The sequence below is a fragment of the Eurosta solidaginis genome, chromosome 2 (genome assembly GCF_040869045.1).
Source record: "Eurosta solidaginis isolate ZX-2024a chromosome 2, ASM4086904v1, whole genome shotgun sequence".
NCBI lineage: Eukaryota > Metazoa > Arthropoda > Insecta > Diptera > Tephritidae > Eurosta > Eurosta solidaginis.
In genome coordinates this window covers 111,785,861-111,803,360 of record NC_090320.1, presented here as the reverse complement: position 1 = coordinate 111,803,360, position 17,500 = coordinate 111,785,861, and the positions used below count along the sequence as shown (strand labels likewise).

General features: G+C 33.6%; 1 protein-coding gene across 2 annotated transcripts in view; it reads left to right on the top strand.

The window, feature by feature from the left end:
* Positions 1 to 17,500, top strand: part of LOC137240152 (prolyl endopeptidase) — a 682,234-nt gene that overhangs the window by 529,475 nt on the left and 135,259 nt on the right. For both annotated transcript variants that reach the window (XM_067766092.1, XM_067766093.1), the window contains one exon: positions 16,184 to 16,261. In XM_067766092.1, the coding sequence (XP_067622193.1) occupies positions 16,184 to 16,261 (78 nt within the window). The remainder of the gene's footprint in view (positions 1 to 16,183; positions 16,262 to 17,500) is intronic.

The following is a 17,500-nucleotide window of genomic DNA, read 5'->3' as shown; positions in this document are numbered from 1 at the left end:
GGGTTCATTAATTATATATACACATTTCGGTACGCTTCGTCTAAGCTCAAATATTCATAAGTTTTATTAAAACATATAAGTTATAATAAAGTGTAACTAGACACATATAAAAAATGTGTCCATAAGTAACTTGCAGTGTTTTAATTTAACGGCACAACCTTAACAAGGCGTTGGATGGTAAAGTATAGCCAGTCAATATAATTGGAAGTCTGCAAATCATCTATGTATATATCACATGGCGTGACGTGGCGACCGTGACCGTGAAAATTTTTGCGACGGATACACACGGCATACAAAATGGCGGGTTTGCCAAAACCACCTTTAAGCAAGACAAAAAATGTCGAGAAGTCCACTGTGAGCTCTACAGTATCTAGTGCACGCAACGGTTAATGCTGTTTATAATTTTTAAAAGTTCTGAAATATCCCTTCCCTCGCCAAAGTGCCCATAATCCATAATTTGGCCAACACTGCCATCAGTTTCTATACTTTCCGACATCAAACTTACTAGCTGCTAAACTTTTGGATTCATTCCAACGTTGCCCCCAATAGGACACATATGTACATATATTATATATATATATTAAAAATTTCAACTTTCTTCGTGCGGCTGCAATGCAACCATCTTTAAATGAAATTTTCAACATCATGGTTGTGTTCCATCCACCCAATCCTCATTTGTGACGCTGCACAGTGGTCCAAATGCTCAATCTAGCTGGAAGAAAGTGAATTCTTCGACTTTGTTGGAAGCAATAATTATACTCAGCTGAGCAGAGCTCACAGAGTATATTAATTTTGTTCGCATAACGGTAATCCGTAACGGCATAAACTAATCGAGATAGATATAGGCTTCTATATATTAAAATGATGTGGGCGAAAAAAGAAATTCATTTAGCCATGTCCGTCCGTCCGTCCGTCTGCCCGTCCATCCGTAAACACGATAACTTGAGTAAATTTTGAGGTATCTTGATGAAAGGTTCCTGGGCACTCATCTCAGATCGCTACTTAAAATGAACGAAATCGGACTATAACCACACCCACTTTTTCGATATCGAAAATCTCGAAAAACAGAAAAAGTGCGATAACTCATTACCACATATGGCTAAAGCGATGAAACTTGGTAGGTGGATTGACCTTATGAGGCAGAATAGAAAATTAGTAAAATTTTGGACAATGGGCGTGGCACCGCCCACTTTTAAAAGAAGATAATTTCAAAGTTTTACAAGCTGTAATGTGGCAGTCGTTGAAGATATCATGATGAAATTAAGCAGTAACGTTGCTCCTATTACTATATGTGTGCTAAATAAAAATTAGCAAAATCGGATTACGAACACGCCCACTTTTTAAAAAAAAAATTTTTTTAAGTCCAATTTTAACAAAAAATTTCATATCTTTACCGTATATAAGTAAATTATGTCAAAATTCAACTCCAGTAATGATATGGTGTAACAAAATACAAAAATAAAAGAAAATTTAAAAATGGGCGTGGTTCCGCCCTTTTTCATTTAATTTGTCTAGAATACTCTTAATGCCATAAGTCGAACATAAATTTACCCTTATGAAATTTTGTAGGGGCATAGATTCTATGACGATAACTGTTTTCTGTGAAAATGGGCGAAATCGGTTGAAGTTTTTATACACAGTCGACCGTCTGTCCTTCCACTCGGCCGTTAACACGATAACTTGAGCAAAAATCGATATATCTTTACTAAACTTAGTTCACGTGCTTATCTGAACTCATTTTATCTTGGTGTAAAAAATGGCCGAAATCCGACTATGACCACGCCCACATTTTCGATATCGTAAATTACGAAAAATTAAAAAAATGCCATAATTCTATACCAAATATGAAAAAAGGGATGAAACATGGTAATTGGATTGGTTTATTGACGCAAAACATAACTTTGGAAACAACTTTGTAAAATGGGTGTGACGCATTGTAATTGGATTGGTTTATTGACGCCTACATAGAAGAAAATGAAAAATTTCTGCAGGGCGAAATCAAAAACCCTTGGAAACTTGGCAGGAACAGTATCGTGGTATTATATATAAAAATAAATTAGCGGTACCCGACAGATGATGTTCTGGGTCACCCTGGTCCACATTTTGGTCGATATCTCGAAAACTCCTTCACATATACAACTAAGGGCCACTCCCTTTTAAAACCCTCATTAGTAACTTAAATTTGATACCCATATCGTACAAACACGTTATAGAGTCACCCCTGTAGTGGAATTCACTAACTTATAACGATGCGATTTGTCGAGATTTTAATTCACGATTTTGTCGCTTGCCTTATCGATTGTACTATTCACTAACTTAGTTTTAACGACTCGAAATATATGACATTTAAATTTCGTTTTAATAGTAGAAATGTGGCAGCACAGCTTAACGAAACCTAAAAAATGCGAAAAGCACAAAAGGAGTGCTAAAAATAAATAAATTCCGCATAATAACTGCTTTTAAAAGTTTTTACATATTTTAACAAAAGGTAAGTAAATGCGGTATTAATTTTTTTTTTCTCTGTTGATATCGCAGTTATTCTTGTACCCCTTAATTGACGATCAAGTTGAGAAATAATATCATGAGCCAAGTCCAGGGTTAGTCGGTAAAGCTTTAGAAACTCCGCTGCACTCAAGTGGAATGGGTCATCTAATTCTCTATGAACCACTGGCGATGGACTTAGTAATTCTTCATTTTGTGATAAAACGTACGCCAAGTACTCAAATGCCATTTGATTTATAAATAAAGCAGCTTTTCGTGTTTGAAGGTATTTAATTAAAGCTCCGATTTTTTTTTTAACTAAGATTGGCCGAAATGTAAATTTCGTGATTTTTAACGCAGCCAATTCACTTGCCGTTTATTTAACAACACAGCTGATCGTCGATTAACGAATATCGATACAAAATAGTTACTGAACAACGAAATAGTTATAGTTATCGATTCGCAAATAAAGCGATGGCAAATATCGGTAAAAAAGTTAGTGAATTCCACTACTGGTCTACTTTTATATCGATATCTCGAAAATAAATACTCACTAACACCTTTCATTTGACACCCATATCGTACAAACAAATTCTAGAGTCACCCCTGGTCTACTTTTATGTCGATATTTTGAAAAGGGGACCACCTACAGAACTAAGGCCCACTCCTTTTTAAAATACTCATTAACACCTTTCATTTGATACCCATATCGTACAAACAAATTCTAGAGTCACCCCTGGTCCACCTTTATGGCGATATCTCGAAAAGGCGTCCACCTATAGAACTAAGGCCAACTCCCTTTTAAAATACTCATTAACACCTTTCATTTGATACCTGGTCCACCCGTGGTCGCCCTGGTCCACCTTTATGGCGATATCTCGAAAAGGCGTCCACCTATAGAACTAAGGCCCACTCCATTTTAAAATACTTATTAGCACCTTTCATTTGATACCCATAACGTACAAACACATTCTAGAGTCACTCCTGATCCACCTTTATTGAGATTTCTCGAAAAGGCGTCCACCTATAGAACTAAGGCCCACTCCCTTTTAAAATACTCATTAACACCTTTCATTTGATACCCATATCGTACAAACGCATTCTAGAGTCACCCCTAAATAAATAAAAATGACCATTTAATGAATTTTTCTTTATTTTAACAAAACTATATTTCTTAGATCTTATTTAAAGATAAATACATTTTCTTTTGTCCAAAGTAATTTTAATGAAGCGTATGATTTATTATTTTAATCAGATGATCCGAATTTCGTGTTAACAACTCAACGTCAAGAATACCATTCATTCATCTCGTCTCGATTATGACCCAAGAACAGAGAACTGTTCTCAGTCTCTTAGCTTTGCTTATTACTTGTTTTATTTTACTCAATGTGCACTCTCGAGTTAAGTTTCAATTAACCCTTTAAGGGTCATGGATAAATATTAGGTATGTAACTCCAACCGCGCGTGATTAAGCATTACTCCTGAAATACGGTTTTCTTTCTTAAAAGTAAATGAATATATATTCCATTATTTTTGATATCAATGTTATTAACACGTGAATGAATAATTCTTTATGCTAAAAGCAAAGATATTTACACATATTTATTTTTGTTTTCTCTTTGAATAATCTCTACTTATTTGTTTTTTATCGAAAGTTGCATTTTCAATAGACTTTTGGTGTTTAAAAATTCTCTTTACTGATCGCCTATCGCGTTTACATCCTTTGTCATCTTTGAAATACGTATTTCCCTTTTTTTTACATTTTTGATAACATATTTTGGTAAATGTTTTAGATTATGAAATTCTAGATTCTCTTTCGCGGTATTGATGATGATCTACTCTATTTTCATTTAACTTACCAATTCTTTTACGTTTATAACTTTCTACTCATTTTTTCAAAATTTCCCATTCTTTTGAATTTAGATTTGAATGTAAAAGATCGTTTGGTTTATATTTTGTTGTAAAGTGTATCGTGTTATTATAAATTTCTACTGCCTTGAAAGCTAAGGTTTTATTTTCCATATCCTTAGTCCTTTCACTAAGCTTAAATAAACGCATATGCTCATTTAGTGTCGAATGAAACCTCTCTAAGTCAGAGTTTCCAGTATGCGTGTTGGGCGAAGTAAAATGAAATGAAATGTTTTCTTCAGAGAGGAAGTCTTTTATAACGGCTGTATTAAACTCGTTGTCAGATACAACTTTACAAGGTTTTCCTAAGATAGCAAATCTTTGTTTTAGTAAACTAACAATCGATGTAGAATTTCTACCTGTAATTGTAGTATCGAAACATGCTTAGTTAATTTATCGATGCATGTAAGAAACATTGAATTCTTATTTGCGAACCAGATATCGATATGTATAATTTCATTGGATCTGCTAGGCGTTTCTGTTATTGAAAATTTAATTTTGCATGGATTTCTATCATATTTACACATATTACAAATGATACAGTTGTTGATATACTTATGTATTTCTAACTTTAGGTTAGGATAGTAAATTATATTTCTTGTCTCCTCGATACCTCTGTGATTTTTACCGATATGGTTTTCTTCGATTATCTCTAGTAGCTTTTGTAAACTTGTTATATCTTCTAAAAATGTGTTACATTTTAATATTTTCATATTTGTTGCATTTGAAAAATATTTTACATGGGCATGGAAAATTGCCAAAATGTAGCAAAAAATCATAAAATTTTTGTTTACACAGCTATAACTTATAAGCGGAAGGATGGATTTGAAAAATTCTAATTTGCAGTAAAACTTTCAAATATTTAACTTCGTTCTGCATCAAAAAAAAAAAAATATTTGATTCATTTCTTATATCAGCCACATTGTTTAAACAAAAGTAAAATTTTTGCCAAAAATTGAGTGCGTGTGGTTGCTCGCTGTCAACTGTGCACGCAAATTGCTTTTGAATGAGGCATGATGCGACACATACGTACATACATAGCATTCGCTGCGTTATTTAACTTCGGGCGTAGGTTTATAGGTATGTATGGATATACATATGTATGTGTTTTCATATCATATCAGCTTGACATATTGTAACGAATGTACTTGCAAATCCTCCTATTTGCCCTTCTGCTAAGTTCGAATCACTAAACTGTTGAATAAATAACAGTACAAAATTGAATAATGGAAAAATGGCTTTCATTAAAGTACTTCACAATAACACTTATACTTTGCAACTAGCTGGCGTAATAACCAAATTGATTGATAGCTCAAATGAAACTCACTTTCAAAATAATACAGCTGTTGCTCGCTAGATAGCGTCTTAATCGAAACTGATTATAGCGCCTCTACCGTTGGTGCTTTTATACTCTGTGATTTCCTCGTGGCATCTTCTAGGCGCTTCCAGAATTTGCTTAGTTGCCGTCATATAATTATAACTACAGATGTACGTATATAGCTTCTCATATGCGTGTATTTGTGAGCGACACTTCAACAATTACAATTGCATACTTTTGGGAGCATCTCTTCTCTGCTGCGTGTACGCACATATGTGTAGACATAATGGTTTATTCGTTTATGTAGATACATAATGATTGATCTATGGATGTGCATGCAAGGCGCTCCTTAGCATCGGCTTAGAGATGACAGCACCCCTTAGTTTTGCTAATATTCGTAACACTGCCCTCCACCTAAGTCTGATCGTCCCTGATATTTGTGCCGACATTTCGGATATTCGTGCCTCTTGTGCTTCAATCTTCGATGTTATACGGTTCTCCTGCGATTCCATATGTGATGAGACATACGTTTTCTGTTCTTCCAGTTGAGTTTCCATCTTGGATGTAATTTGTGTCGACATTTCTGAAATACGCGTCTCTTGTGCTTCCATCTTTGATGTTAAACGTGTCTCCTGCGATTCCTCGAAAAAATTATACCAAATAATATAGAAAATCGCAATAATATTGATAAAAAAATATTGATAAAAAAGCTCACTTTTGTTTTGATTTTAAATAAAATAAAATAGATTACTAGCACCCCTTAAACGGGTTAGGTTAGGTTGAGGTGGCTGCCCGAGGGCACAATTAGGACAGTAGTATTAGGCCTGTTGTGGTACCACGAAAATACACCGTTACCTTTCCTCTTCGAACCATTTTGAGGACCTGATGAAAGCTACCAAGGTCTTGAAGTCATGCTCCATAACCCGGCTCAGATTATCAAGAAATGGAGCACCCAGAAAGCGCTGCCGTGCTCCGCTTAGCGCTGGGTAGTTGCAAATGAGGTGAACCACCGTTTCCTCCTCATCATCCTCTTTACAACTCCTACTGCATCGACGATAAGGCGCTCCTAACCTTTCTGCATGCCTACCTTTGAGGCACTGACCAGTAAGTGCCCCCACAAGTGTGGATATTGTATCCCTTCTTAAGTTGTACAAGTGACGGGATGGACAGGGGCATACCTAAGCGTTCTTGGCCAGGAAGAAGCTGCCTGGTTGTACCCTGCCTAGCGAGTACATCTGCAATGAAGTTTCCCTCGATGTCGCTATGTCCAGGCACCCATGTGAGATGTTAGCGGTTCTGTTGAGCCATCTGTTGAAGAGATCGGAGACAATTTAGTGCTAGTTCAGAATTGATCGAGTAGGAGCCAAATTATCTGGGTGGTCGGCAGGCGTCGGTGCAATTCAGAAACGAAACATCAAAGCCAAGAAGGATTAAACAAGGGGTGCCACAGGGTGGTCTGAAAAAGAATGTGAAGCAATTCTGCAATCGAACTTTTGTTTTGTGTGGGCTAAATTTAGTATTAAAACAAGTTTGGTAAATACTACTCCAGTAGTGGAATCACACTATACGCTGTATTTGGTAAATACTACTCCAGTAGTGGAATCACTCTATACGCTGTATTTTGATCAGCCGATTATAAAAGGCGAGTCGTTGGCTCCCAAGAAGATATGCCGAACCTGCCATAACCATTTACAAAAATGGTCTGCCAAAAAAATTAATCAATCGCCCTTTGGAGTTCCTGCATTTGGTATAAACCAGGTAGTTGTGTACTTACTTAGATACAGAATTGTATATGACAATGATATAACTATTTTTTAGATGTACTTAACAGAAGCACTTGTCATGTATGTTTAAATTACGATATTGGTGATAACCGTATAAAACGTCGCAAAAGAGAGTGCCTTGAAAGTTTGTATGTCGACTGCCAAGACCACATAGCCATAACATTCCCGCACCTCCCAGAAGAAGCCCTTGTCAAGCAACGCTGGAAACAGCTTCTGTGAATATTCCATACGAAGGTGATGAGACATTTGTTCCATCGGAATCAACTGGATTAGTGAGGCTCATTACATAACGGGATTTAGATGAACTGGTGAGAAAATTCCCCTATCAAAAAGACAATCCGAAGAATTGGCACAATTTTTAAAGTATGGAAACCACTTGCCATCAGATGTAACAACGTCGGGCTATCGTGACAGGCAAGCATCTATTAAACAATATTTTATGTAAATGATGCTAACTCGTTTATCTATTACCACGATGTCGCCGGATTGATGAACGAGATGAGTATAAATCATAATCCACCCGATTGGCGCCTCTTCGTAGATTCTAACAAAGCCAGTTTAAAAGCAGTATTGTTATACAAAGACAAAAGTATTCCACCAGTCCCACTAGCGTACAATATAGACAGGCTTGAAACATTCAACAACTTGGAAGTCTTTCTCAATTATATACAGTACGAACAATTCCAGTAGAGAGTATGTGCAGACATGAAAGTAGTAGCCACTATCACGGGACTGCCACCGTCTGGATGGCCAAGAAATATGTGCTTTATTTGTTTGTCGGATACGCGTTGTACCGGGGACCAATACAATAAAAAAGATTGGCTACTTCGATACGAATATACTGTTGGGAAAGCAAGCGTCATAAACAGTCCTCTAGTAAGTCGTGAGAAAATCTTGATTACGCCACTACATACATACACGGGACTAGTAACAAACTTTATCAAGTCATTCATTTCATTCATCAATGATGCCTCAAAAGCGTGTCTGAGACAAATGTTTCCTAAACTTTCTTGCGCCAAATTTGAAGCAGGTTCGTATTTAAATTACATATTCACATGCCTATGATTTATAGATTTTTATGTATCTTAATACATGTTGGTTTTTTAACGGTCCGGACATTCGAAAGATGATAAAAAGCGAAGGTTTCACTAAAACCTCTGACACTAATGCAGCGATTGCTTGGGGTGCGTTAAAGGTTGTTATTACTAATGTTCTTGGAAATCAGCGTGATGGCAATTTTCGATAGTATGTCAACTACCTAGTGGAAACTTTTCAAAAGCACACACTCATATCGACTGGTTAGAGATACAACTTTCTACAGAATCCGATAAACAGGGAGAACGCTTCCTCGATACAAAGGCAAAAAGCTAAACGCCATGATATCTGATATATATTGTTGGCTAAAGATTTCTGAGGAAAGCTTGGACGAGGTCGAGAACGAAATTTACGGTGACCAAGGCCTTAACGGTGTAAATTAAGAAAATAATCTTGTTTCAAACAATATGTAAAATCATTTGAAATATGTACATATATCTTTTAATAAATTTAGCTCAACGCAATACAAGTTTAAATGCAATTCTACTGTGTAGTCAAGCTTTATTTGATTTAATTGTACAAAATTTGTATGTAGGGACTTGTTTGGTTGTCGTTTTTACACACATTTAAATCATGGCATAGACGATCGTCAATTTGTTGGGGAGCACAGTGGACATAAGTACTGTTAAGAGCTCAAAAGTATAAAAACGCATTGCCTTGATTTGAAAATAGCACATTTAATGCAAGTTTATGATTTATTTAATATTCAATAGTTTTAACAGCTAGAAATTGTGTTGGTTAAAATAAATTTTTGGTAAAAAAAACGAATTTTTTCGATTAAACAGGGGTTTTGACAAATTTTTCTTTAAATATATGCATATCAAAATAAAGGCCATTTAACGACCTTCCAGCAATACTAAAATTTTTGATATGTGTATCGAAAATTCGGAAATATCAGGTTTTTCATATTTTCGAAGTTCTGACTTTTCACCTCGTTATACTAACTTTCTCAAAAAAAGAATTCAGCTCTTCAAATAAGGGAAAAGAGGGGACCACGACCACATTCTTACTTTTTTAATTTGCTGAACGCGTTAACAAAAAAAATAAAATTTCGAAATGCAGAATTTCGAAATTCGAAAGCCGATATCTATTTTTTGGAGGCTAACTTAGGAAAACGAAGATAGTACTTTTTATACTTAAGCCTCAATCTCCTCAGTTGGTTTGGTCCAATACCCAGAAAAAAAGTTGATTTTGTCGCATAGTGTAATAATCTCATATATTATTTCTAATTGTTGATTTTATGTACGGGTCCCTTTTTCGCTCTTATTTGGAATCCAAATCTATAAATAAAATTTTGGTTGTAAAGATGGAGATTCGGGCTATTAGCGAGCTTTAGGCAATTTTGGTCGTAGTGCTTTTGTTTAGCTATATTTTATTAAAATAATTTGTTAAAAATAAACGATTGTGAGCACACAAAGAAATCTATTTATTATTATTCGATAAGATATTTGTATATTAGTTGCGCAAGATGCGCACGGGTTCGGCTCGTATCATTATAATAAGTTAGTAAAACTAATATCTATGTGCAAATTTTGCTTGCCTTTGAGGAAGCAAATATGTCAACGATATCATCAAAATTTATCATTTAAAATTTTTCTTTTTCCACACTTAATAATGTTAGGTCACTTAGGCCACCTTGCCCATCGTTGATCATAAATATGTTAAAATCAGTTTTAATTTGCTGAATGTACGTTTGCAGCTTGCGATTGATACTGAGATAGCCAAGAGTATTTAAAGTGCCACTCGCAGGTTTGGAAAACCAACTTCTTCATACGAGATTATAAAAATAAATAATTCTAAAGGAGTTTTAGGTTCAATTTCTTTTCTACTGCGAAGTCATGTTTCGTAGTCCCATATTTCGATAAAAAGTTCTGTTCCATCGAAAACTGTATTATAATATTCACCCAAGTTCTTACAATTTCTTTCGAAGTCGTTATTATCCTTGTTTAACAAATTTCCAATGTCTAAGAGAAATGCAAATTTAAAATTATGTTCATTTAGTCGTGTAAACCTTTTACGTATTTCTTGTTGAATAAGATCGAGAACACTTTACATAACGCGAGAAATTTCACATTCTGCGGAAAGACCAACATCCCCAGCCAGTTCTCCGGGCATTTGCGGCGCTTTCTTACACGTTTTACTATATCAATATCCCATTTTTCACAAAGAGACTTCACTTTTTCTTTCGCTTCTTCCTAGACAGTGTCTCGAATTTCGAATAGTTCAGTCTGATTTAAGATCATGATACGCTTCTCTTTAATCCATCTCCGAATCTTGTAATCTGAGCTACACACGATCAATCCTCCCTAAGATTTCATATCAGAAATGAACTAATGTTATGAAACTTAAATTTAGTATACTTTGCAACAGAAATGTAGCTTCGCTTCCGCTATCACTTGTCCATCCACAATAACGCTAACCGCTTATATTCTGGCACTCCATTGTGTTTCAAATTAACGTTTGACAGTTTTTGTTAAAACATGTTTTTATTATTCCTATCATAACGTTAAACGTCAGAAAAAAAGATATATGCTTTTAATTATTCCGCAACTTGTCGCAAGTGTTCCATATATAAGTTAACACATAATAAATTCACTTACCTTTTTGGCTACATTTTAGCCTACCTTACAAAAAGCTTTTTAATTCTTTTGTGGTTCCCACAGTAAATGAAATTCCAATTAATTTTGAAGTAATAATAAACCTTATTAATATTTTGCACTTCCTGTTTTGTAATCAATAAATAAAAATCCTCATTAAGCAAAATTAACTAAATTTTGCTTCACAAGCGAAGTTGAGCTAATTCAAAGAATTAGCACAACAAGCCACTGCACGCGCATCCGCTGCAAAGCTGTTCTTGCGCTAAAGTGCTGACTTAGCGTCTAGCACACCTCAGCACAAGCAATAACCAATACTTGCATGTCTTTGTTGTTTTTGTTGTGTTAACGCGGTAGCGAATTATTTGATTTAATATGACAATTTTACAAAGTGAGTCTTCAGTCTGCATCTTATCGTGTCCGGGTCTGGCTTAAAAATAACAAACTATATAATTTATATGCATGTATTTTTTAGTATACACTGAGAGAAAATATGCATGGTAAAAATGAATATTTTTTACTTGATTGGCGTTTAAATATGTCCGTGTTCAAAAATAATACGATCAGACCAAAGTTAATTACGTACGTATTTAAATGCTGTACAGAGAACCTTGAATCATAGATGTAAGCATACAGAGCATGCTCAGCTTAAATGGCAACCGTGTTCAGGCATGCATGCCTACACATCCATATATATGTAAGTACATTCTTTTGAATGCTTGTAGATGAGCGGAGCGGAGTAAGTACATACAAATGTATATTGATCGTTTATTCTATGCAGTGTTTCATAAACTTCAAAATTGATACACATTTCAGCCCGTTTTGGAAAGAGACTTTTGGGTTCGTTTTGCTATTTTGCGTTTCCTACTAACAGTTTAAAAACTAATAAAATTAAAGAAAAACAAAACTTTTTTAAAAATAAGCTTTTATTATTGGTTAATAAAATTAACTAAAAAGTAATCAATAAATTGACTCTAAAGAAATATAACACTTTATAAGTTCATTGTAGGCTTTAACGATTATTAGGCTTTTTCGTCTGCTACAAAAAAATTCTATATTGTACATAATTATATATTTGTAACATTAAAACTTTACACCTAAATTATTAAAGCTTACAGTTTATATCACAGTCCTAATTGTTCTAATAAAAGCGTGTTACATTGCGATAGCAAGAAAAGGAGATCCTAAATGTTCTTAATTATACCATCAAAATTTAACACGCTTTTATTAGAACAATTAGGACTGTGATATAAACTGTAAGCTTTAATAATTTAGGTGTAAAGTTTTAATGTTAAAAATATATAATTATGTACAATATAGAATTTTTTTGTCGCAAACAAAAACGCCTATTTATCGTTAAAGCTTACAATGAACTTATAAAGTGTTATATTTTTTAGAGTCAATTTACTGTTTACTTTTTAGTTAATTTTATTAACCAATAATAAAAGCTTATTTAAAAAAAAATTTTTTTCTTTAATTTTATTTTTTACTTTTTAGTTCGTTTTATTATCAAGTAATAGAAGCTTGTTCTTAGAAAAGCCTTTCTTAAATTTAATTTAAATATGAATTTTTTTTTTATTTTTAGTTGGGTAAAATATTGTTTAAATTAGTTACGTAATCTTTACTTAGTTATTTGTAACGTTTCTCATTCTATCTATTTCTTTTAATGCATCAACTTACTTTTTAGTTAATTTTATTAACCAATAATAAAAGCTTATTTTTAAAAAAAGTTTTTTTTTCTTTAATTTTATTTTATATTATATCATGATCCGAATATATGGTGCATATTCATAATCGAAATAAAATGTGATTAAGTTAGTTGAAGCATTTTTGACTGAGAGCACATATAAAATTGTGTCAAACAGTGTTAACTAACTTAACTTTGCCTATGTCGCGTTCAGTTTACAACTACTTACTGCAGATCTCTGATCTGTGGGTTAAATCGGTTTTAAAATAAAATTCCAACTTTCGCTTAGCTAAAATTCCATCGCCAAAAATCTGTAAAACAAAATCAAGTGCGCAGAAAAGTATGCAACACTTACCGATAACAACCTAACCGCGTTAGCGTTCGTTGTATCACAGAATTTTTACACTTTGAAAATGACGGCTGTTGTTTGCAAGGTTGCATTCCTTTGAGTCTTCGTTTTCACCATCTGGATTAACAAAGTCATGAGCCTGGGCATTCGCGCAATTTTAGTTATGTAAATTGCATGGCACCAGCGCCAATGCGGTGCCAGCTCAATGGTAGCTCATTGACGAAATGACTCCAAGCTACTTTATGTTTGAACAGCGAGCGGACATACACACACAAACTCCATGTAATTTGTTTGTGTAATTCGTTGGTGGTAATGTCAAAAATACTCTGAGAAATGTTCGTACTGTCAAAATGCATGAGAAAAGTTGCAATCAGCTTGGATAATGCTTTCACCTTTAATGACTCCGCCATCAATCAGCTTTGCCAGCATAGTTTGAAATTAATAATTAACATAAACGATTTGATTTCGTTTTGATAGGGCAGAAAACGAAACAAAATCATTTCGTTAATTTGACGTTCTTAACGTTTCGTTTATTAACGTTAATTATCGTAACGAAATGATATCGGTTCGTTGGTTAAGCATGCCTGGTTATAAGCGTGGGGTGCTTGATATATTTAAATAAAATTTAACAATCCTTCTATTGGCAACTATCTATGAGAGGAACGTTATGAAAAGTAGTAAAAGGCACTACACGCTTTTTTACTCTGAATTGAGTTCGTTTGTTAGTATCTTAGATTTTATTATAATTTTATTTTGATACAGTTTATAATAATTTTTCACTTTTCAGTTTGATATGCTATAAAACGATTTTTTTAGTTTTTTTTTTTTTAACTATATCTTTAGTCCCGAAATTACCCTGACGGGATCCCGAAACCACAAAAAATTATACCGGAAGGGTCCCCAAATGAACACGAAATTACACTGGCGGGTCCCGGACAGATCCCGAAAACCATACAGAAATGACCCCAGAAGGGTCCCTAAACGATGCCGAATGTAAGTTCAACCGAAATATTAATTCTAGATAACGAAGTCCGATAATTATTGCGCTTCGTCAATTAACATTATATTGCGGAAAAAACATCTGCAATTTAATTCAATTCGGTACCTGCCAAATGAGTAATAGTTAGGTGGCAACTCATTAATAAAGGTATGATTTTGCAGCAGCTTCAAGAAAAAGGAAAAATGTGTGAACAACTGAAAGAAATGTTGCGGCTTTTTCAATTAGATAAACTGCTAGAAGAATTAACCGGTAACTAGAAAAGTTGTGTAAAATATTTATTAAAAAACATGTAATATTGTTTGTTATATTCGCTGGCATAGAATTCCATCATTTAAATGAAACTGATATTGCCGACGATGTGAAGAAAGTTGGGAAAGGAGCTGAATTTCGAGCAAAAAACTTTTTGTTTGGCGAAAAAAAACGTTAATAATACTATATTTTGAATTGTGAAATTGTTATTGAATGTGCAAGTGTAATTTATTAAAGAAAATAATGCATTTGGAAGCAAAATAGTTTGTGTAAGCACAAATATGCATGTGCATATGTACATATGTTTGCTAATACTAAGTTCAAACACACACCAAATTGGCAATTTCTACTATTTGGGCAATTTATTACGCAATTTGTCATATAATAAATTGTACTAATAAATTGCCAATTTAAAAAAAAAAGCGTAATAAATTGTTTCAAACTGCAAATGCAACATTGTAAAGTGTGTTTATTGAGTATATTTCAACGTCAGTTACGCATGGCTGAACTATATGGTTGGCTCATCTCATCAGCTGATTTTATGTCTTTCATTTCACTGGAGTAGGGATTGTCAAAAGAAGATGGCAAACTCAAAATGAAACCAAAACATTGAACACATTTTCTTACAACACACAAAAATTTCAAAGTTTTATGTTTTCATTCCATTTCATTCGCCTAATAATGTACGTGTTCATTTTGACAGTCTGAACAAAGGTATGTTCTTACTGTAGAGATGAGCCAACCAGCTATCAAATTACTATTGTGTAGGCTAAATCGAGTTGTATGAACAGCACTCAATTCAAATCGAAATTTCCTCAATTTATTTTTCTGTTTGAACATAGTATAACGTCGTTCATGCTACCAGCGCTGGACGTAGCAGAGCAATTTTTCTGTGTCTGAATAACCACACGGTGCATTTTGTGAGGATTTTGTGCATTATTAGCGCAATAAAAACTTGAAGTGAAAAATGTTGGTTATTATAAATATTAATATATTTATTTATATATGTATATGTAGGTCTGGCCTGGTGATGAGCTCCACAATAAAGATGATCAAGATGATTTACATTATGCAGAACTTTTATTAGATATAGTAATAGCATTTAAGCTTATTTTGTGCCTTAATATAACTACATATATATGTACAACCAAAGTTATATTTAATAAAAATAAGTATCTACTAAACCACTTTTGTGGTTGTCTTTTTTTTTTTTAATTCCAGCAAAAACAAGTTTAAATACTTTTAAATTTAAACATACTATTTAATATTCAAACAATAATTAAACATGAAAGTTGTTTAATTAAATTTTCGTATTTGAATAGGATTTGAACATCATCTTAATACACGCAAATATTTCGTACTCAGATCGCTGTAAATTTAATATAAAAGTGTTCAATTGAGCTTCAACTATTGCATATTCCATTCGAATAATTTCTTATTCAATGTCATATCAAATATGTCCATGTTTGATTTAAATAATTTGCTCTATACAGCACTTTCATTGACGTTTTTAGTCAAATCATACGCGTTTGTATTTGATTTTACTATTTTTTCCCTCAGTGTAGAACATTTTTTTCCACAAATCAGTTATAATAAAAATATTAATTATCAAGCAAGTTCTGATTTGCGGACCATTTGGCGCCCCCTGTGAGTGGCGCCCGGGGTTAAATGCTGATTCAATTTTTAATAATAATAATCAATTTTGTTTTTCTTTTTAGGAAAAAGAAAACGTGTTGGACTGGGCGAAATGTGTCGACGAAAGCAAACTACTCATATGTTACATTGAAGATGTTAAGGTAAATTATTACATATCGTTATCTTAATTTACAATGGCGATAAGCAACAAATAAAAATTATACAAAAGAAGCCAAAAGACATTTAATTTTAACAATCACCGCATTGCAGGTATGGTCTTCTTAAAAGGGGTAGAACTCCGTTGTTTTTATGACAAACATTTTGAAAAATATAGAAATGCTCTGCTTCAATAAATCATATAAGAATTATGAAATAATGTTTTTAATTAATTAACTAATAGCTATATTTAGCTTAAACCGCCGGCGGTGTGGTGGTAACGAGCTCCCCTATCAAACCGATGATCCTGGGTTCACGCGTGGGGCAAAGCAACATAAGAATTTTAGAAACAAGGTTTTTCAATTAGAAGAAAGTTTTTCTAAACGGGGTCGCCCCTCGGCAGTGATTTGGCAAGCACTTAGAATGTATTTCTGCCATTAAAAGCTTCTCATTTTATATAACTTAAACCATAATTTTGTGTCTCGAATTAACGCACAACATTAGTCCACAAATGTTTCTTCGAATGATAACAAATTTTTATGTGTATAAATAGGCTATTTCTGACCACAAATTAGCTTTAGTGCAAAGTAAATGAAAACTCCAATATTTCGGCTCAACGTTTCTCGAAGCACCTTAGCTTCTTCAGGAGCGAATCTGAAATTACATATTTTATTTGGTCATTTTTAACACAAACAACAAAAATGGAAACATGAAAATAAAATGTAAAGTTACAAAGATGAAAATTTGTTGGATAGAATTATTAACACTTATATAGTTAAACATGTGTAGCACTAGCTAAATGAAGGCGTCAAAAGAATACGATTTTTTTTGTTACAAATTGTATACATTGTGCAATGTATATATATAATACTCCTATATTGCTAATAGAAAATACTCGCAATATGTTTTCAATTCGAAATCAAAACTAGACAGCCTATACAATTTTTGTGATTGTAGCAACATAAGTGTGACAAGAAAATTTTAAAATTTAGGTACATTCGATTATTGAATACAAAAACAAAAACGTTTAAACAGCAATATATCGGCACTCTGATGTTTGGAAATGTAACTAGCCTTTTGTAGCAATATAGGAGTATCACATATATGGTGCAATGTATCGAAAAAAAGCTAAATAAAATAAATAAGTAAGTATGGTACTTGATGTTTGCAGACATTTGTCAAAAAACAACTTGGATCGTCTACATATGTTTGTTAGCACGTATGCATATATGTACAAGGAAGAG